The sequence below is a fragment of the Ixodes scapularis genome, unplaced genomic scaffold (assembly GCF_016920785.2).
Source record: "Ixodes scapularis isolate PalLabHiFi unplaced genomic scaffold, ASM1692078v2 PGA_scaffold5__190_contigs__length_132052651, whole genome shotgun sequence".
In the NCBI taxonomy this organism is placed as follows: domain Eukaryota; kingdom Metazoa; phylum Arthropoda; class Arachnida; order Ixodida; family Ixodidae; genus Ixodes; species Ixodes scapularis.
This window is the reverse complement of record NW_024609880.1, coordinates 41,406,696-41,427,377: the sequence shown is the minus strand read 5'-3', so window position 1 is coordinate 41,427,377 and position 20,682 is coordinate 41,406,696. Positions and strand designations below refer to the sequence as shown.

Genomic DNA, 20,682 nt, shown 5'->3' with positions numbered 1-20,682 from the left:
GCACTGCCTTCTTTCTACCTTGCAGTTGTAGTCACGTGATTATATCCGGAGACCCGATTGGCCTAAATCAAGCGTAACGTCTACTCTACTGTCAGTACCGAGAGAACAGAACAGCTCGATACCTCCTAAGAAACCGATTAACCCAAAAGTGACCCCCAAGGGGAAATTGAAGCACAAGCTGATCGGTGCGCGTGGCTAGCGTGGCGGTGCACTGATATACCTACACTCTAAAAAAGTGCATGCGTCTACTTTCACAAACAATACTCGAAGAGCCAATCACCGCAACTTACGGAGGCAGCTCAGTGAATTACGATGCCGAAACATATTTTTAGACCAAAAAACGCAGTCTCAGTTGTGACATTAAGCAATGCAAGCGGGACGTTTTGGATTGCTTAATGTCACAACTCAGACTGCGTCATTTGGTCTAATCATATGTTTCGGCTTTGTCATTCGCTCAGCTGGCTGCGTACGTTGCGGTGATTCGCTCTCCAAGTGTTGTGCGTGCAAGTAGACGCACAGAGTTTTTAGAGTGGTTTTTAAGAGAGAGGAGGATGCTTATTGTCCGTGTACAATTACACCCGCTGGGCAACGAAGGGGGCATCTTTCAAGAAAAGGGTGCATGTGCGCCTGAAACACCCGACTGCACCCTTTTTTATTAGAGTGTGAGTCGGTGCTAAAGTACGCAGCGAGGAATACCGTCCTTAGCCGGCGTTCTATGAGTGACTCAGTATATAATCCTGAAGGGAACAGCATCCAGCTTTGTTACGTCCTACCACCAATAAAACTTGCATTCATAAAAGTGTGTTTTGCGTGCACAATAGCCGATGTGGTAGTCGTTTCCACCTTGAGTTTTGCAAAGTCTTTATAAATATAGATGGACTCAGCGAGAGGACCGAAGCTTTTCTGTGTTACACTGACAAGGCTAGGGTAGCTTTAAAACGCTAACAAACCAAGACGGCACGGCTTGTGGGGTCATGCATTGCGAGATGCCGGCATGGCAACCATCGCTAGGCATGGTGACGATTCCATCAGCAGCGTGAGGCTGCAGAGTTGATAGAACGTACAACTTCGCAGATTAACACAGATTATAGATCTTTCGAGCAATTTCCTTCAGCTAGAGAAAATAAAGAGATAAATTTTATTTACAACGACACTTAGTTCACTTCATCTCTATGTCTACTGCAGTGATCAGGCTGCTACCATGGCAATGTACACAAGGTCGCGGCCATCTGTACAACGCCCCGGTCAATTTCGTTTTGGTGGCAGCGGAATCACTTAAGCGGGAACCAAGCTTTGTTAAGGCGGCGGTCCGACGGCCGACATCTTTATTCTTGATCCGTTTTAGTTTCTTGCGTTGGTTAGAAAGTAACCGCAGAGCTGTCGTTTTGCGCGCATTTTTCTAATATGGGTGGGTAAATTACAACCAAACTTTATTGCCATAATTAATTTACATAATCAGAAAATTAGAAAATTATAAATCGCATAGGGGATCGCAGATTTCTCGACTACTAATAACGTTACGATTGGCTTTTTTTTTCATTCATATTGTCAGGGCTGTGGGCTTGTTTCGGTATAAAGCCCGTTTTCCGATTTAAATATTAAAATAGGTTTAAAAAATCAAACTTCTTTGTTAAAATAATCTTTTAATTGTTGAATCTTGTTTTAAAAAAATTGAAGACGCAAAAAAAAAAAAAACTCTTTATACGAAACAAGCCGACAGCCGTGACAATATGAATGAAAAATATGGTAATCTTAACCTCATAAGAAAACAAGAAATCTGGAATCCGGTGCGCGATTTCTAAATTTCTAATTTTCTGATCACGTAAATTAGTTCCGTCAATAAAGTTTTGTTGTAATTAGAAAAATGTGTGCAAAACGTCAGCTCTGTAGCTATTTTCTAAACACCGTAAAAAAATGAAACGTTAAACACCAACAATAAAGATGGTGAAAGTGGGACTGCCGTCTTAACGTGTCCTGAATATGACCTATAACTTTCTGCCATGGAATACAGTTCGTCGCGCCTGTGCCCAGACCCACGACGAAACAGTCTGGCACATCGTACTGGAATGTGCAGGAGTACAATTGCCTCGGACACAAAACAATGGCTCTAGGCCGAGGTTTTCGGCTTGACTATTCCAATGAAGAACCCCACACCAATGAGCCAAGCTAGGGTGCAAAAAATAAACATCCATAACACTAAAATTAGACGACCTCCAGCGGCTCCCTGAGGCCTCCAGTAGTGGCCTCAAAAAGACGACTGGAAGACAAGTGGAGGAACGCCCGACCTGGGTAAAATTAAGAGCTTAAAAATTTCCAGGCTTTGGCATAAAGACAGTTTTGCCCGCCCGATTCAAAGTAAACATATATCCCTCCCCTCGTCATTATCATCAGCACCAATATGTTGGAAACGTTTGGAGTCAATATTTGTCAGTGACGTCTTATGCTCGTGAATACAGCTTGTTGGTATGGCTAAGGGCATCCCATACGCACTCTATGCTTTACATGCGATAGCACTTTATGGACATTTTAATCATATTTAGGAATTCGCGCGTGGTGCCATCTAAAAGATTTAGATAACCTTGATCGTGCTGGCAAAGTCTGGGAAAGCACATAATGTGTTCAGTTCATTCAAATGCATGCAGTGCATGGTCACGGAGAATGAATGGTGGTCGCGGGACCCCACCTATTATGGCCACGGGACATCTGGTCACGATTGGTCAACTATTTCCCGCGTTGTCCCATTTTAGACGGGAGTCCGCAAACCATCGTCACGTGACCACCCATAGATGATGACAATGTAATGCAACGGATCATGGTCACGTGAGAAGATGACCAAAGTTGGTCCCCCATTTCCAGCATGTAACGAAGGGGACGGGCCTCACGGCCAATGCTCACGCGAACACCCCCGATGATGTTCAGGGAATCTCACAGATTATGGCCGTTTGACCATGTGACAACCATTGGCCCACTATGTACAACATGTGTCTAGGCGGACGGAGCATCTCAGACATGGTCAAGTAACCACACATGAGTGATGGTCACATGACCCGACGGATTACGGGCACGTGGCTATTTGACCACCCTTTCCCGCTATTTCCAGCATATGACGAGTTGGATGGGACCCCTCAAAAAATAGACGCGTGACCGCCCATGGACAATTGCTACTTGCAGCACGAATCATGGTCAGATGACTATGTGACCACAATTTCCTTGCTCTTTTCATAACGGTCCAAATTGACAATCTAACCTGAGAGTTCAGCGTTACGGTCCGACCTTACGATTCAGCTTGACGATCCACTCTAACGGTCCAGAGTGACAATCCCGCGTTACAGTTCAGCATGACGGTTCAACCTGTCGTGAAGGTGCCAAAAATATTTGGAAACTTAATTATAAAAACATTATGTGTTAAAAAAAGCCTGCGGTCAAAAATGTGCTGTTAGAAAAAATTAGGCCATTTACTCTGTTGTCGGAAACGCCCGTTATTTCCAACAAAGAATGCGTTTCTTGTTGTTTAAAATATCCTGAAAAAAAAAAAAGAAGAAAGAGAAGAGAAAAAAAGGATGCTTAAAATTTACTGTAATGCCGAATTAGAGCGCAGCTCTTCAGGACGAGGAGGGGAGAATACGGAGGAAAGGTGTATTACTCACCTTCTTCTCTTTTACTCCCTCCCATTGAGCGGGAAATTTTCGCTAAATTTCCCGCTAAATTTAGGGGGGAAATTTTTCCGCAAGATTTAGCGAGGAATTTTTCTCCCAAATTTAGCGGTGGAATTTTTTCTTCAGAATTTAGCGGCAAACTTTTTCTGCCATATTTAGCGGGAAATTGACCAGCTATAGTTAGGAGAAAATGTTCCGGTAAATTGAGCGGGGAAATTGTTCCGCTGAATTTGGCGGGGAATTTTTTCCGCAAGACTTAGCGAGGAAGTTTTTCCGTTAAATTTAGCAGGGGAATTTTTCCGCTAGATTTAGCGGGGAAATTTGTTCACTAAATTTAGCGGGAAATTTTTTCCGTTCAGTTTAGCGGGGAACTTTTCCGATTTTTTTCTTATAAATATAGCGGGCAATTTTTCTGCCAGAATTAGTGGAGAAATTTGTCCGCTAAATTTAGCGGGGAAATTTTTCAACTAAGAAATTTCAACGCTGAATTTAGCTGAAACATTTCTCCGCCAAATTTAGCGGGAAATATTCCCGCTCTATTCAAGCGCCGCGTGACATCACGAGGGTGACGTCAGACGTGACGTCACGTGTGACGTAATTATGGGAACGTCCCATAATGCAAGGCCCGGTTACGGCGACGGCGACGCCGACACCGACGGCGACGGTGACGACGATGCCGCTCAAGCCGGAAATGGGCGCCTAAGAGCTGGGCTCTAAAAAAAAAAAAAAAAAAAAAAAACAGTGAGGTCAGCTGGGTGCCGTCCCGGGAGGGGGAGGGGGGAGTTTCAGCAACGACTCGGCGCAAAACAAAGAAAATGTCTTTTTAAAGGGGTACTCCGGCCACACTTTGACGGTCACCGATTTTAACAAAAATTGCACCATGTAATAAAGACTTGTTCCTGAACAGGCTGTCCAAATTGCTCATCAAAATATTTGTTTTCTGAAGAGAAAACGAATTTTGAAATGTGTGCGCGCACGCTCATTTCTCCGGGCGATGCTCTGCTGGCAACACTGAGCGGGAGCACGCGGGGGATGCTGAGAGAGTGGCACGTGACGTAACACATGGGACAGAAGCTCCGCGTCTGTTCCTCTTTGCCCGGCGTGTGTGTATTCTGACTATTCTCGGCGTAATTCTACGCCGTTTACGATTTTTCTTAGTGTGATGTTGTGATGGGGGTGATTGGTGCTGTGCTGTGGGGCGCTCCAACACCTCAAGGAAGTGTAGTAAGGTGACATTTCACCAGTTCCCGAAGGACAAGTCGCTCCGAGAGAGGTGGACCCGAGCGGTACGACGTAAGGACTGGGTCCCTAACAACAACAGCCGGGTGTGTTCGGATCATTTCACACCGGATTCTCACGATGTAAGCGTTTCTCCGAGAGAGTCGTTCGGACTGGCCAGGGCAGGGCAGCGTAAGAAACTGCGAGCGTGTGCCGTGCCGACCGAATCCGCGTATGCACCTCGACGGTCACGGATTGAGCGTGGAGCTCTCGCAAAATGGAGAAGGACGGAGGTAAGATTGCTTTTATATGATTAATTTGGTGCAAGCTTTTTGCCGTTGACCACCATGAAGCACATTTCAAATTATTCGGGACGACGTGAATGATAGCTGGCGATCATGATCGCGTTACCCAAAACGATGCTTCCATTGAATGAGCGCCTCCTGCGCTTCGATGGAAGCGTATTCATGGAGGCATGCTTTTGGTTGGAGCGCACACCCCTACCAAAAGCTGTAAACTGCACTTTAAGTTATAGTTTTCATCAAGGTGAAGCCAAAGTACAATCAGCACTTTCGAACAAGCGACTTCGGAGCTTTGGAGCGTCACCTCTTATACGGAGCTCAAAATGAAATTGCTCGGCGAGCGATTGCCCACATTGGGGTCTGTGGACTTAGTGACCACTGTGTAACTTTTAGAACGCTTGCGCCCTGCGTTCTCCTGCGGGAGGCTGTTATTTTTACCTTTATTGCATTAGTTTGCAGAAATACATTCGACACAAGACTGGCTGAAGGAGTCATCCATGTTTTGTGTGCTTGTCACTTTTGATTAGGCCCCCTCGTTTCAAATGAGAAACAGAAATCGAAACACCAACAAAGCATGATGCGGCGAAAAGAAATATAATTGCTCATTGATAAAAATAGAGAGCAACCGAAGTCATCACTATTGACAGAAACTTGACTTGTTTACAAGTCATCTATGGAGTGATGGTATTGCTGCACCGAACTGCATCAATAGACTAACCCTGCTACATGCTGCTACAATTTACCAAAATGTGACGAATTTGTGCTAACGCTGTGCTAGAAGCCCATTTTTTCACTGCATCGTTAGGATTTGGGTGTGGGTACAATGCCAGATCATTGCAGTAGGATGGTGCCTATTTTTGATGATTTTTAATATTGCTTTGGATTATGTACTGTTAGATTTGACCTCATATCGAACACAATCAGGAGTCAGAAGTTTTTCAACACATATAACTCTAATTTCTTGAACTTTGGGTTGCTTTGCTAACTCCTGCAACTGTGCTTCACAATATTCTCTGGTACACTGCAGTGAAGCAACCATAATGTGGGCAGAGTGCTTTAGCGTGCTGTGCTTCGCTGCAGCGACGGTGTGTTGGAGAGAACACCTTTTGAGTGGGGTATTTAAAACTACCCCACTCAGAAGGTGCTCTAAAATGACTCGAGCCAATCACATCACTGCTCTTACTATGTTACAATGAACCACACTATTTTTACAGCATATGTCGAACATGCTCCCTTTAAAACCCTTATTCGTGAAATTAAAAAAAAGGAACAAGTGTGGCCCCGATAGTGTTTTATTCTAATTTCAGCTAGTGGAGGATGCTTTGAGGGGAACGTCAAGTAGCTGTCAAGTATCCACAGCAGATGCAACTCCATCAACAGCCTGTGAGGCAATTGATCCTCACAATCTCACACTGCGTTCCACGCAACTTGCTTCAGTCGAGGTAAGGGCATTTTTGATCCGAATGAAAAAATATGAAAGCCGTTTACAAATCCCTGTAACGCCGAATTGAAGAGCAGCTCTTGAGGAGGAGTAGGGAAGGGTACTGCGGGGGGTCACGTCACCTGCAGGTAGTCACGTGACCCCGGGGGGTCACGTGATCTCGGGGGAGGGGGTCACGTGACCTCAGGGGGAGGGGGGGGACAACGTGACCTGGGGGGTCACGTGACCTCGGGGGGGGGGTCACGTGACCCCCCCCTCCCGGTTACGCCGACGCCGACGCCGACGCCGCTCAGGCTGGAAATGGGCCCCCAAGAGCTGCGCTTTAAAAAGTAAGGACTGATTAAACTTAATGTTTCTAAGGCAACGACATCTGGCTAAAAATGTTCTAAACCTGACATCTCTGCAGCCCCCAAGCGACCCCGACAATGGAGATTTGTGCATGAGCAACCCTGCAGCAATGGACGAGAGCTCTAGTTTGGATGGCGACACCGGACTGCTCCTCGTTGCACGAATCAACCCAAGTAGGTGGACTGTGTTACTAATTCAGCCATTGATAGCTGATAGTCAATATAGATTTTGAAGTACTGTCCACTCCAATGTACAGTCCCCCGCAATATGAAAGACCCACTGGGAACGTGTGGCCGAGGCAGTGGCTGGCGGGGGCGCTGCGAGCGCTCCGGGCAATTCAATTCTGCTTCAAGGGGAGGACCCTCACTCGGGACTCAGCACAAACTGATAAGCGCGCTGCGCTTTAGCCGAGCCTCGAGTGAGCGTCCTCCCCTCGAAGCAGAATAAAACTCATCGGAGCGCTCGCAACACCCCCCGCCAGTCAACGCCTCGGCCACGCGCTTCCAGTGGGTCTTTCATATTGCGGGGGACTGTACTTGAACCAACACTATCACTATTCACAGGAACTTGGCATGCAAGCAAGTTGTCTATTGTCGTGTCTGAAGGGATTGCACTACTTTTGCAGCAAATATTTAAATATGCCTTTAGAACACTTAGCAGCAAATTTAATAATTAGAGTCTAGACTTATTCGTGTTTTTCTTATAATCTCAGACAGTGGAGGATGCTCCAAGGGAAACAGCACCAGGATTCGGGCACGCATCTCCAGGGGATATGGATCTAACAACCCATGAACCAAACCAACTTTCTGATCCAACAGCCTGTTCCACATCATGTGATTCAGTCCAGGTTAGTGTATATAGCATCTCGGATGCCTGTAAGAGAAGTAAGGTGAGACAAAATGTTAGGCTTTCGAGGTAATAGCAGTTATTTAAAAATGCTCTAAACCCGACATCTCTGCAGCCTCCAACTGACCTCGACGATAAAAGGTCGTGGGTTGATTGTTGAGAGCTCAGTGACAAAAGTGCGACTGCCTCACGACAAACGTACTGCTCCTCATCATTGCTAAAGTCGGCTCAGGTAGGTAGTTGTGTACCTTCACATGAAAACAGAGAGGAGTATTTGACCGAACTACGACAAAATACAGAGAAAGTGCCCACTTCGTTCAAGTGCCCACTATTAACATTTCCCAAAGTGGGGTGGGCACTCCCCCAGTATTTTGCAGTAAGTCTTTTCATGATAACAGCTGCTGGCTAAAATTGCTCGAAATTTCTGACGTCTGCAGCTGGAGCTCAGTTTTCCCGACAACAAATGTGGGCTAGCCGATCATCCAGTGCCAGTGGACGCCTCAAGTTTGGGTGGCTACCCAGACTGCTCCTCAGTGCATGAGTCACCGCAGGTTGGTGGACTATGTAACTACTAATTTGGCCACACAAAAGAGTCATTACACATTTTAAAGTACCCTCCAATCTGTAGTCTGCTTAAAGCATCAATCACATTCCAGATCTGTGAAGGTGTGTTCAGTTGTCTATATTTCTTTTTCTAGACAGAGTACCACCTCCAGGGAACATCAGAGCAAGCACCATCCCCAAATAGGGCAAACTTTGGGTGCCAAACAAACATATGGGTTGGCCGAAACAAGGGAACGCAAACAGTCTTTTGGGTCAGGAGCACCTGTAAGCGAAGTTCAGCAGTACTTAGTTGTCAGAAGGGATCCACACAACTTTCCAGGAGCACTTTTTTAATATTGAATACTTTTTAGCTACACAGACAAAAGTGGCGTGCCAAGATATGGAGACGCAGACAGATGACGCATCGGATGATGGATGTCGCCCACCACTGCCAGCTCCGTCTACACAGCGCACCATAGTCAATAAGTATGTGCAACATGATACATACGCATTTACCTCAAGAAAAAAAAAAGGAAATTTTGCTCAGTGTTCATACAGTGTGCGAAGTAGTTTTTACAAGATTTAGTTGTCAGAGGAATCAGCAATGCTTTTTGGCATTTGAAACCTGCACGTCCTGATAAGATAAGAGATATCTAAAATTCACCTACATATATCTTCATTCTCTACGTAAAGGTGGAAATTAGTAATGCTCCGCGAGAAGCCAGACTATTTTTATTACGGTTCTTGAGAGGAAAACAAGTATAGTTCTAGACTGCCACTTAAAGTGGCTTTAGCTTTCAGGGCTGACGAAACGTTTTGTGATTAGTTTACAGCACGGATGACTGTGAGTCAGGTTCCGAAAGCAGGGATGATACGTAAGTAACTTGAAAATTTTTTACATTTTGTTGCCTTACTAAAATCTAGATACCTTTTTTCTTTTACAGTTGCAGAGATGATCTTGATCCTTTGTATGTCATGGAGGAAGAGGACGGTAGCGACAGCAGCTCTGAAGAGTAATATTTCGCTTGCATTCAAATGTCCTATCTACTTTAGGGAAGTGCAATATAAGGCCTTAGTTATCACTGAACTCTGCCTCGTAAATAAAATAAAATTTTTACAAACCGATATGCAAATACATGGTTTCATCCCAAAGGCAGTACAACAATCCCTGTGTAATAGTCAACATAAATCAAGTGATAAAAGCTTGTCTGTTCTCATATGAATGGAAGTACTGTATACATCAACTAATGTTTACGGACCAACTGGTGTGCCCCTAGTAGCCGCCAGTGGCACAGTGCACATGTGATAGGCTGTGGGCCAAAAGTGTAACCATTTCATATAAAACAAAGTGAAGGCGGTAATGTTGGCTAGTTTTTTGCTCATAACTCTAAGAATAAACTTCAGAAAAACAAAGATAAGGCAAACAAAAAAGAGCACGGAACGAGCACTGTTTACAATTGACATTCATCAACAAATCATTGGAATGCTTTGATGATGGACCCAGTTTAAGTTTATTTGTCTTTCTCACAATGTCCGACTGCTTCAAATGTTTTGGCAGAACGCGCAAGAATCGCTAATCCACAAAATGTTGCGTGATTAATGTGACGTAGGGCGATTGCATTCGTCACGGACATCAGCGACGGTAAACATCGCCTTTCACGTACTGTTTACACTGGGCTGATTTATTCGTGCGCCCTGCAGCCTTACATTTCTTTTAAAACCTACAATTACTTTGCATTATCTGAGCAGAGTCGTAGTACAATTCCGTGCCATTGCCGTTTGAATGAGAAGACACTTGGAATGTAGTCTTATCATTGTGATGGTATCAATGGTTATTAATGCAAATGAACAATAATTCTTTCGACAAGTCTACGAGAACTCAGTGAAGTGCTTCTGACACAGTCACTGGGGGGGGGGGGGGAAGCAAGCGGCTTTTCTTTAGTAAGGTGTCTACCTGTGTCCTCTGACGAATCATGCAAAAGTACCTTTCGGATTGCAATGCCTGTCTTGCTTCTTTGCCCGAAGCCGCACTGCTGCATCCTGACTTAGGATACTTGAGTTGGTGTGTACACTGATGGATTTACATGCACTATTAACTCGACATCTTCGTTAGTCGTACCCAACTATAAAGCTGCTCCTCTGTTCAGAGCCAGAAATAATGTTGCCTAGAAACATTTTCATGCTGTCCGTGCTCTAGAAGTTGCAGTTGCTTATTGGCTAGCAACGTCTAATTTCTTATGTTTCAGCACTTCCCATCAGCAAGAGCATGAGGGAACTGGAGACCATGCAGAGAAAAAGTATGTCGTCTTCCACCACTGTTTAATGACGCTTCTGGAACGGTGTGGACAGTGCGGTTCTAGAGACTGCAAAGTAGTCATGAACTATGCGGGGACCCTCGTGACGGCACACATTACGTGCCCCAAGAAGCACAAGGAGACATGGCGCAGCCAACCCCTTGTTGAAGGGAAGGCATTATTTAACATCCTTTTGTGCTCAGCCATTTTGTTTTCTGGTAGTTTCTCCACTAAGGTGTTGCGGCTGCTCTCGTTGATAGGAGTACAGACGCTGCAGAAGTCGATGCTCTTCGACTTCCAAAGGCTCTACTTGTGGCCAGCAGTTCATGAGGTTTGTGCTTGCAAAGTAAAAGAAAAGCTTTTATTGAAGGGGTTACTTTTTTATTAGGTCTGGAAATCGGAGCAGGACCTCATGATCCAGGCAACACAAGGGGAAAAGCTGTGTCTCGCCGGGGACAGCAGAGTGGACTCCCCTGGACATTCGGCTGACTTCGGCACATACACTCTCATGGACGTTACCCACAATTGGGTCTTCCACATCGAGCTCGTCAAGGTATATTACACTGCACTGTGTAAAGCTTAAAAATACTTCCATCCGTGTCTGTGAACTTTTTTGGACATTCTAAAATGAAATCCCAAGAGCTAGGGATAGTACCTTTTATCAGCAGCATGCCAGGTTAACACAAAGCTTACAAGTACAGATAGATAGATATATGGTGTCACAAAAGAAAATTTACACTGTCTTTTTTTACCGCAAAAATAAACTAGGCATCGCCGAATGCTCACTCTCCGACCAAAGGTAGAGCTAGAGGTCACAACCAGATGCCGAAGTTTCAGCCCGATCCTATAACTTAATCAAAAGTTATAAGTGATTTTCTGAAAATTTCAATGGGAAAATGCAGACCAATTTTGCCTGTTTTCGGTTCCTGGTGCCACAGAGGCACCAGAAACCGAAAACTCCATCGGCCGCCATTTTTCCATTGAAATTTTCAGAAAATCACTTATAGCTTTTGATTAATTTATCCGATCGAGCTGAAACTTTGGCATCTGGTTGTGACCCCTAGCGCTTCCTTTGGCCGCAGAGTGAGCATTCGGCGATGCCTAGTTTATTTTTGCGGTAAAAAAGACAGTGTAAATTTTCTTTTTTGACACCCTGTAGATGATAGTCGGTGTACATCCAGTGACCTATAGTTGGTGACAGGTGAAGAAATCAGTGGCACAGTAAGGAGGCTCTTTCAGAAAGCATCATTCACATGCTTGAAGTGCCCCTGCTATCAAAGAAATAGTTCTCTAGCAATGGCGCAACTTTTTCACAAGCTAACATCTTGTAGGCCACCGTATTTGCTCGAGTAATAGTCACTTCTTATGAACAAGGCCCTTGTGTCTACTTTTCTGCAGTGCACGCATACAGCCAATCACCGCATTCTGCATAAAAACTCGGCAAATAAAGTCTAGAACATAATTTTCCGTAAAAATGTGATCCGAGCATATAGCAATTTCCCGTGAAGACATTGTCTCTATCCCGTAAATCGCTGTCATCTTTTCACCGATCGCGTTGGTTTGCTATCCCCGTGCTCCGCGGGAAAGCAGACCCACAGGCCTTGTTCATAAGTGTGACTATTACTAGAGCAGATACTATGTCAGTCACTCGGGCAAGTCAAAGCTGCAGCTGAGAAGCTTTCTGTTGATTAAACTGGATGGCGTCGTCTGCCCCTGACTTGTATGGCTCGGTAAGAGATGGGTGACAGCAGCACACTGGATTATTTTGTTCCATGGCGCCTCGATAAGCGGTAGAATGGGGACATTCATTGATTACTTGACCTGCCACACCATTGATCAGTATGACGAGGCTTGACAAAGGTCACATTTTGCTAAATAATACATAGAGAACTGCAAGCAAGTTTTTCAATATTTCTGCAATTCAGTCAACAGAGGTCTCCTGAAGCAATCGAATGGAGAAGGAAGGGCTGGTCAGGGCGCTCAAATCGCTCCAAGAACAAGGAGTCGAGGTTGGCACAATCGTAACTGACCGCCACCGTGAGGTAAATGCCTACCTGCGGATCAACCACCCTGACGTGCAGCACCGCTTTGATGCTTGGCACTTTGAAAAGGGTAGGAGCTTGCTTAGCCTCATTTTTTTTGGTTAGGGTGTATTTTTGACGCATCAGAATTTGAGTATCATATCTTTACTCAAGCTCCAGTCTTTTTAAGTCTTTGCATTTCGGGTAACAAAAATTGTTTAGGTATCAAAAAGAAGATTGATGCAGTTTCGAGGACAAAGGCACATGAGGTGCTGCGCAAGTGGAAAAGCACCATCATCCGCCACGTTTACTGCTGTGCCCGTACCAGCGACGGTGATGGCGACCTTGTCCTTGCCAAGTGGACGTCCATCATGCGGCACGTAATAGACGTCCCCATCCACAGAGATCCTCTGCATCCAGCCTGTGCGCATGGCGACATCGGAAGCCGGAAATGGCTGGAGGAAGGCCAGCCTAGTAGAGGTACCTGCTGCTCCTATCTGTACCTAAAAATTCCTTATTTTTGTACAGGCACAGAAACCTTCAGGCGACTGGAGTCTGTACTCATGCCCGCCCTCCTGCTCAGAGACATCCCCAGGATCTCACCTAAGGAGCAGACATACGCACTAGAATCCTTCCATGGTATCCTGGTCCATTTCGCACCAAGGTCGAGAAAATTCAAGTATGAGGGAATGCTGGCACGGTAAGCAAGTGGGCTCATTAGGGTCCTCGTACAAAATAGTTGTAACATATATATAGCTAGCTCTGGCACCTCAAGCGCATATGTCAAGATATCACATATAGCAACTTTGTTGGTATGTTTTTGTTCTTTTTGAGTTTGTGCTATTGGGAAAAATTAAGCAGGAACAAATTCCTGAAAGAATTGGCAGTTCTTATTTTTTATATTGTTTATCCAAGCACAAGTGACGAGGACGCGTCATCTTGCCCCGAAAAACTGATATTCCGGCGCATAATCGCAAAGAAGAAAACAAAATAATTGCCGATCTGCAGCCGCGTGTAGATGTTAACGGAAATTATGTGTGACGTGCTCTGGGGGATACACAGAAGTGAACAAAACCTGTCCCCCTCCACTGCTGCACTCGCCGTCAGCCCCGTGGCGAACTATCTTTTGTGTCGATTGCTCACCGCGACCTTCGACGATGCTAGTCCTTTAAAAGTCTATGATCGCGGAGGAAGCGGCTGGGATTTCTGAAGAGAGAACGCAAGGGTGCATCACGTGATCCCCCAGAGTATGTTACCCGAAAGGCGACGATGAAAATTGAAAGGCACTTTGACATTCGATTTGTTTTATTTTTTTTTACATAAAAACTAGCGCTCACAAGAAGGTACAGTTTTCTGTTCTTCGTTCCATGGGTGACACAGATTAATTTCCGCAGTTAATTGGCCAAAGTCTGAAAATCGTTGTACCGCCCATGTAAGGCTTGTCGCACACTTGTGCTTGACGAAGAAAAACTGAGGCTACGTTTACATGGATGCGACAGCAGCGCATCGGATCCAGTTAGCGAATCGGATCCACTTCAACCACTAAGTTTACATGGATTCGGATCGACCAGCAGCGGCACCTCGTGTCGAAGGATCACAACGCAAATCTCGTGACCTTCAGATTGTTTTCGAGGTGTCCGGTTTGCCTACCGGCAGGCGAAGCAAAGCTCCCGTAATCCCTCGCTCGAGCACTCGATTAGATCCGCTAGCGTATACATGGAGAATCTCGATTCGGATTGACCATCTCAAACCACCCCGTCCAAGCGGATCGGATTGGATCCGATCCGATCCGATCTGAGTTGTTTACATGGACCGATTCGATTCGTTAACTGGATCCGATGCGCTGCAGTCGCATCCATGTAAACGTAGCCTGAGACGACCTGTTTTTAAGCCTCTTGTGATGGCTTACAACCGGCTGCGTTGCTGCGTATTTGGTCGTAAGCCGTCCTAAGAGGCTTAAAAACCGGTCTTGTCTCAGCCGGTCGGAGTCAAACGCAAGTATGTGAACGGGGCTTTATCCACCACTCGTTTTGCACAGAAGCAAAAGTTTGCAGTAATTTCATTTATTTATTTGAGGTTTATATAATGATGGCATTTTGTTAATGCCATCATTAACTGTATGGAAAGGCATTATTGGTAAGTATGGTATACTAAGTATGGAAAGGCATTATTGGTTTAAATTCTTTAGGATTCTGCACAATGTTGGCAAGCCCAATTCATTGAATTTAATTTTTATTGTAGGACCTAGATAGTGGCCATCCACTACAACTTCAATGCAGAGAGGGCCATAAAGCTGACAGCGGATGGCGAGGAACAGTATGCCCAGCGTTGGTCGAAGGCAGAGAAGCAGTGGAGGTTGATCGTCCTGAAAGAGGCAGCAGCATACGGTAAGAACGCTTGGAGTGATGTAATTAATATCAGAAAAATTGAGATCATGGGGCTATCGGGAGAAATATGGTATATATGTAGACAGTTGAGAGCACTGGATCATAAACTTGCCTCAATTGCCTTGTTGTTCCAGGCTATGTCAGCAAAGCTAATTGATGCTGTCCTGGCCTGCGTAGCACGCTGGCCTACCTACAAGTTGGCGGCACAAGCACAAGCTCCGCAACGCGTCGTGCATGCGACCCTCGCAGACAGGTGTGGACCACGACCAAGCAAGGAAGAGGCAGTGAAACGCCATCGTTCAAGGTTTTCCGTGTGATTATTTCGTGTCACGAGCTTTCCCTCATGTTGTATTCACGTAGGCCTGGTGTCTATTCCTTCTGCGTCAATTCTGTGCCGAGGAACTTGGCTTTGCGAACTGCGAACTGACATTTTTCATTCTTTAGACAAAAGCCTGCGTCTTTGAGTTCGGACAGTACTTGGTCCAGACCTGCAGCATGTTGTTTAGAACTATCTCCACTCACGATGATATCGTCAAAGTAGATACTTATGCCCTGAATGTCAGCCAAGGTTGTTTCCATTGTACGCTGCAAAGTTGCGGGTGCCGCTGATATCTCGAAAGGCAGGTATTTCACCTTGTACAAGCCCTTTATGGTGTTGATAGTCAGGACAGCTGTTGTGGCTTCAGACTATTTCAGTTGTTGGTAGGCTTGGCAGAGGTCCAACACGTCGAGAAAACGGTGCCCCCTCTCAGATTCGCCACAACTTCAGTAGTTGGTAGTGGGTAGGCTGCCTTCTCTGAAGCGGAGTTGAAAAGTCTTTTAGCAGTATTTCTACACAGAATATAACATTTTGTTCAAAGTTTTTAAATAGACATCTCTCGATTTTGTCAACTATGCATAAAATGGGCATAAAAATGAGCTGATTATGCCCTGAATGGATGTTTGCAATTTGCAGTCGGGTAATATTTTTTTTTTGCTTTGTAAATGGCATTGATTGACTCATACATGCATTGACAAGACACTTCTGTGGCACTGATTATAGCTTCTGCTATAAATATTTATGTACTCGAACTGAAATAAACGTGAGCAATAAACTTCTTTGATGGTGTCCAAAACACTTTTGGCCAATTACACACTTTGGAAACCCTAATGTGTGAAGCAGGTGTACTCACCTATGCACAAGAAAATAATTGGTACTCAGGCGATGGAAATCCTTCTCGAATCTTTCTGAGGACACATCCAGGTAACCGATGTTGCCGGGACCTTCCACAGCACCCCCATGCCCAGCTCACGATTACCCGGTACGCTGTGTATCTCAGCTTTCTAGTAAAAAATAATTTATATTAATAGGGAAAATGATAAAGCCCACTACTAGCGTATGTGTTGCGAGTCGACAAATGGAAGCCTCCAAAATGCTTTGGTACCTAGTAACTCCTCGGCATTTGTAGATACTAATTATTATAAATATCTACATATACTGAGGAGTTATTGCAACTAATACTCTTCACTTGCAAACGTAATGTAACCCCGGTTGTTTGCAAAGCGAGAACAGTACGGCGAGACCATTTTTATTACTCACATCGTCCACCCCATGCAGAATGCAATAGACGAAAATAACAATAAATGTGCCAATAAATAAATAACAATAAACGGGAAGCAAACATTTTGTTGCATAAGTCCGGTAATCTGGCTTCTAAATACATACCTATTTCCATCGCTTGTTTCGAGGTAAGTGGGCGTGAAGTGCTCCATGAGGCGAGCGTGGACCTCTAGCTGGTCTTTGTGGAGGCAGGGGAGACAAAACAACTCGTTCCGCGTGACGCACCCGTTCCGCAGGAGCGGGGCCAATTCCCCCATCTCTTGGCAACAGAGATCCTCGTCAGGCAGTGTCGGCTGACAACTGCCAAAGGAGCACCTGTATAAATAAGCGGGAATTACCAGGAGCCGATGTTAGGTTTGGGAATCTGGAAACGATTTCAATCATCACTAACGAGTCGCGAAGGATCGCTCCTGCTCTCTGACCGATCGGTTCAAACGATTCAAAACGTGGTTGAAATTATGACACTTAGCCTGTAATAGAAAAAGGCTTTCAGAAAAATGTTAGCCAGCCATACCATTCTGCTTCAGAAGCGGCATCTGGGTCCACATCGCGGCGGATGGGGAACACGCCGGCGGGTGGTTCTCTGGGTGGTGATGCCGGCGGTTCATGGGTTGTCACGCGGCCATTGACATGGTCAAAAGCTGGAAATAGAGGGTCAATGGTAGTCAGATGGTTAAGTGACCATAATTTGTGCGGTCCTGTCTCCGTCGGATATGGCGGTCAGGTGACCATGGTTCAGGGGTTCTGTCAACTTCGCGACAATGCTGTAACTAGAAGACCAATGGTGGTAAGATGGTTACGTGACCATAATTCATGGGTTTACGTGACCCTTATCTGTGACCACTCAGTGTATTCATTGGATTGAGTGAGTCCAACACGTTTTGTGCGTTAATGGGGCCCTGCAATCGTATTTAAGCGTTACCTTTTTTGCGGTCTCCACGTCTCATAGGGTTCGGGCAAGCCAACGGGCACGGAGAGAGTAACTAAATATCAGTGCATCATATTTTAACCGGACGGCGCGGAAACCTCCTCCACCGACGAGGGCGACCCGCGTTGCCGAAAGCGCGCAATATGTAACGACTTTGGTCCTGGACTTACTACTGGTCAGAGCCGCTAAAAGATTTTTTTTAGTCGAAATACAAAATATAAGTGTCGCGAACCGTTCTAATTATGTATGAAAGCAGTTTTTGAGCGGTATTTTAGATCAGAAAAGAAACAAATGAAGTTTATGAAGTACGGAGACAAGAAAAGGCTCGTCGACAAACCCGCCGCCACGCGGTGGAAAAAACGGCGCATACTAGAAAAGGCGAGTCGGATGGGGCTCCCGCGAACAGCGAGCTTAGAAAGGTCCCGGATGCACGCGGCGGCGCTGCGGTCGTATACCGGCTCCAGGATCCGACCGGTTCCGAGCGTTCCGGAGGCTTTCGGCGCGGGCTTGGCTGGCGATTTGGCCATTTGGCGGTATGGCAGCGCGAAGTAGCTACCGTTTTGAACTGATCTTCACACCGTGTTTGCTGTCGTTCGTGGCCAATGAAGTGTTATGCCAAATTAGTCCTTAATCGCGCAGCAAATGCGATGCGAGCCGCCCTGGCCGCCCGCTTCATAGAGCCTATCCAACACGTGCTTTAGTGGCGCCCTCTCGAGCCGTCCACACGGAGTGCGGCGGCCGCGAGCGCTCGATGAGCTCACTACTCCTCCTCTAGTTCACGGCCACTCAAGCCAGGACCTACGACCTCATGAAGGAGGTTATGTTTTGCTTGTTTTTGTAATTCTAATTTGCCTATAACTTTTAAAATAAATCGAAATTTGAGAAAAGAAAAGTTTCTTTAAGTTACTACGTTCACTGCGTTTAGGTTCGGTGCAAATTAAAAACCAGTCAAAAATTTGCTGCAATACCCCTTTAAGCTTTTTGTGAGCATCACCAAGCTGGCTTAAGTTTTATTGTTTTATTTTTGGAAACATCCTTTAGGGCTCCTACACGCTCGTACCAGCTATTGGGATCGGTCATCTTTGGTTATGTGAAACTCCTGGCTCCACTACCAAGGAGAGATGCCAAGGATGTCAATAAACGTGAGAATCTACGTAATCTACCCAATCTTACAAACTTCCCTGAAACAATGCTGCGCACCTACTGTTGTATTTATTTCAATAATTTTATACCATCTAGGATGCAAGAAGTATGAAAGTAGTCAACTTCATACGCTTTGCGCAAGGTACTTTTTTCCCTAAATTGTGGCAAGACCGTTGCTTAATGTATAAAACAAACACTGGTAAGCACAACATGAAACCATAAAACATGCTGGAGCCTGACGGCAGTTCTCAACAAATGTGCCAGGCACGCTGCCACGGGTGTGGCTCAACGCCCCCCCCCCCCCTTCCCCGGAAAGCTCATTTTTGGTTGGGCCTCCTCTCCCCCTCCCCCATTTATGGCGTTTTGCCATGGGCGTACGTGACTAAATGGACCTTTTTCGAGAGCGCCGTCTGGAGGTTGTCTGCGAACTACACTAGAAGAGTAGCCCAACATGCCTCCGCCCGTCATAACACGTTGGCATCGTGCCGTTGTATTGGTTTTCAGTGCTCTTTATGCACCATTCTATACCGATACTAAAAAAACGTACCGCAAAAATAAGACCAAATACCCATGAAGATTGATGCTGACAATGTTGGTGTAGCCATTTTCGCAGGGCACCACGTGCCGGCCTCCTGCGAAAATGGCGACAGCGGGAGTGTACGCATGCGCAGAAGCTTACTGGAAAACGTTCATTGTGTGCATCCTTTTGCTGGCCTCGAGAATATTTCTAGTTATATACGCTTGAACGAATTTTACTGATTTTGTGGATTTAACCGAGCTAAAACTTTACGTACATAGACAAAATCAAAGTCAAATTGATGCAATGCAAGTGTTTCTGACCCTATATAACATTTGCTTGTATTTGAAATCCAGGGCACATATTTTGATGGTAAACATCGATTTATAATATAGTCAGATTATAACCTCTACATTTTAGTGAATATGCTGTCACAAATGCACCATGCAAATATTTTTTACAGCGACGCTGTTACATGATAGGGTCTGAGAAGAAAATGCGTTCTCACATGTCGACAGAAAACTCCCCATTGGTCGTGGCAAGTATGAATAAATTAAAATAAAAAGATGGGGCAACCAGCGTCAGTCAGCCTTCCTTGGAATTATTAGATAGTGAGATCCTGACCCGTTGTTATCACCTCTAGGCATCGTCCTCGAGGCAGTCCTAGAAGTCGTCTTTGAGGTCATCCGAGAGGTCGTCCTAGGCGTCGGCCTAGACGTCGTAAGGGCAGCAGCTTCGCTGGTCCAACATCTTCACGTGGAGTGGAAGGGCTCTGCAATCTTTCAAGTTGAAGCATTTCTAGTGTGATTTAAAAATCGTGACTATCTTGGGGTTGCTGCAAGCACGAGATGCTGGGGATTTTAAGTCCCGCCGGAGAAACGCTATTCTACAAAATTATTTGCATAGTGTGCACTAGCGCTAGCGCTAAATTTAGCGCTAGCGTGTGCTAAAATTGCGTACGCTTTTCGATTCGCCCATGTAAAGGTAGCTTGGCCGGAAGCTATCTATTGCACGGCGGAGTGCTAACTTTACAGGGACAAGAAGCTGGCCGAGTAAGGAAAGTATCGTGGAATAAAGGGCGTTAATTAAAATACCGATATTTTAACTGCTGGCTGTGCTATAAGTCCACGGCTCTTATAATTCTCGGGAACATTGCGACTCTGCTTTTCAGCGGGAAGAAATTCAACATTTGGTCAAAGTGGCCAATGTGAAAAAAAAAAAAGATATCTGGCACAGGAATAAAGAGTATACCATCCTGAGGTTCAAGTAGGTATTAAACAAGGGAGTATTTTTGCCCTATAGATATCTCGGGCAACTTAAGGAATAGTAGTTTGGCTGAAGTTCTCATTTTACAGCGTTTCCTGAGAATAGCCAAGAGAGTGCAAGGGAAGCATGTCTCGGAATGCTGGGGATGACTGTAGTATTGCTGGGCAAGTTA

At 45.4% G+C, this 20,682-nt stretch overlaps 2 protein-coding genes and 1 long non-coding RNA gene across 7 annotated transcripts; 2 read left to right on the top strand and 1 right to left on the bottom strand.

Moving 5' to 3' along the window:
• The first annotated feature begins 1,404 nt into the window (after positions 1 to 1,404).
• Positions 1,405 to 7,197, top strand: LOC120844038 (peroxynitrite isomerase THAP4-like). Its single transcript, XM_040215627.1, has 4 exons — positions 1,405 to 1,408; positions 4,827 to 5,167; positions 6,484 to 6,618; positions 7,024 to 7,197. Exons 1-4 carry the CDS (start codon positions 1,405 to 1,407, stop codon positions 7,195 to 7,197), a joined length of 654 nt encoding a protein of 217 aa, XP_040071561.1.
• Positions 7,198 to 7,684: 487 nt separating this feature from the next.
• LOC115315070 lies at positions 7,685 to 16,154 on the top strand. 4 transcript variants are annotated; one of them, XR_005716310.1, is made up of 13 exons: positions 7,685 to 7,812; positions 7,927 to 8,043; positions 8,249 to 8,362; positions 8,510 to 8,639; positions 8,726 to 8,840; positions 9,181 to 9,229; positions 9,299 to 9,367; positions 10,601 to 11,201; positions 12,574 to 12,760; positions 12,892 to 13,149; positions 13,253 to 13,369; positions 14,911 to 15,056; positions 15,191 to 16,154. It is a non-coding gene; the product is annotated as an uncharacterized LOC115315070 (long non-coding RNA). The 4 variants fall into 4 exon arrangements; XR_005716311.1 differs by lacking the exon at positions 12,892 to 13,149 and having other exon boundaries at positions 13,198 to 13,369; XR_005716308.1 differs by having other exon boundaries at positions 12,892 to 13,369.
• Positions 16,128 to 20,566, bottom strand: LOC120844029 (P2X purinoceptor 7-like). 2 transcript variants are annotated; one of them, XM_040215599.1, is made up of 5 exons: positions 20,496 to 20,566; positions 19,882 to 20,023; positions 17,171 to 17,297; positions 16,762 to 16,971; positions 16,128 to 16,379 (listed from the first exon to the last, which is right to left on the bottom strand). In XM_040215599.1, exons 2-5 carry the CDS (start codon positions 19,928 to 19,930, stop codon positions 16,229 to 16,231), a joined length of 537 nt encoding a protein of 178 aa, XP_040071533.1. In that variant the 5' UTR covers positions 19,931 to 20,023; positions 20,496 to 20,566; the 3' UTR covers positions 16,128 to 16,228. The 2 variants fall into 2 exon arrangements, with proteins under 2 accessions (XP_040071533.1, XP_040071532.1); XM_040215598.1 differs by lacking the exon at positions 20,496 to 20,566 and having other exon boundaries at positions 19,882 to 20,138.
• Between the last annotated feature and the right edge of the window lie 116 nt (positions 20,567 to 20,682).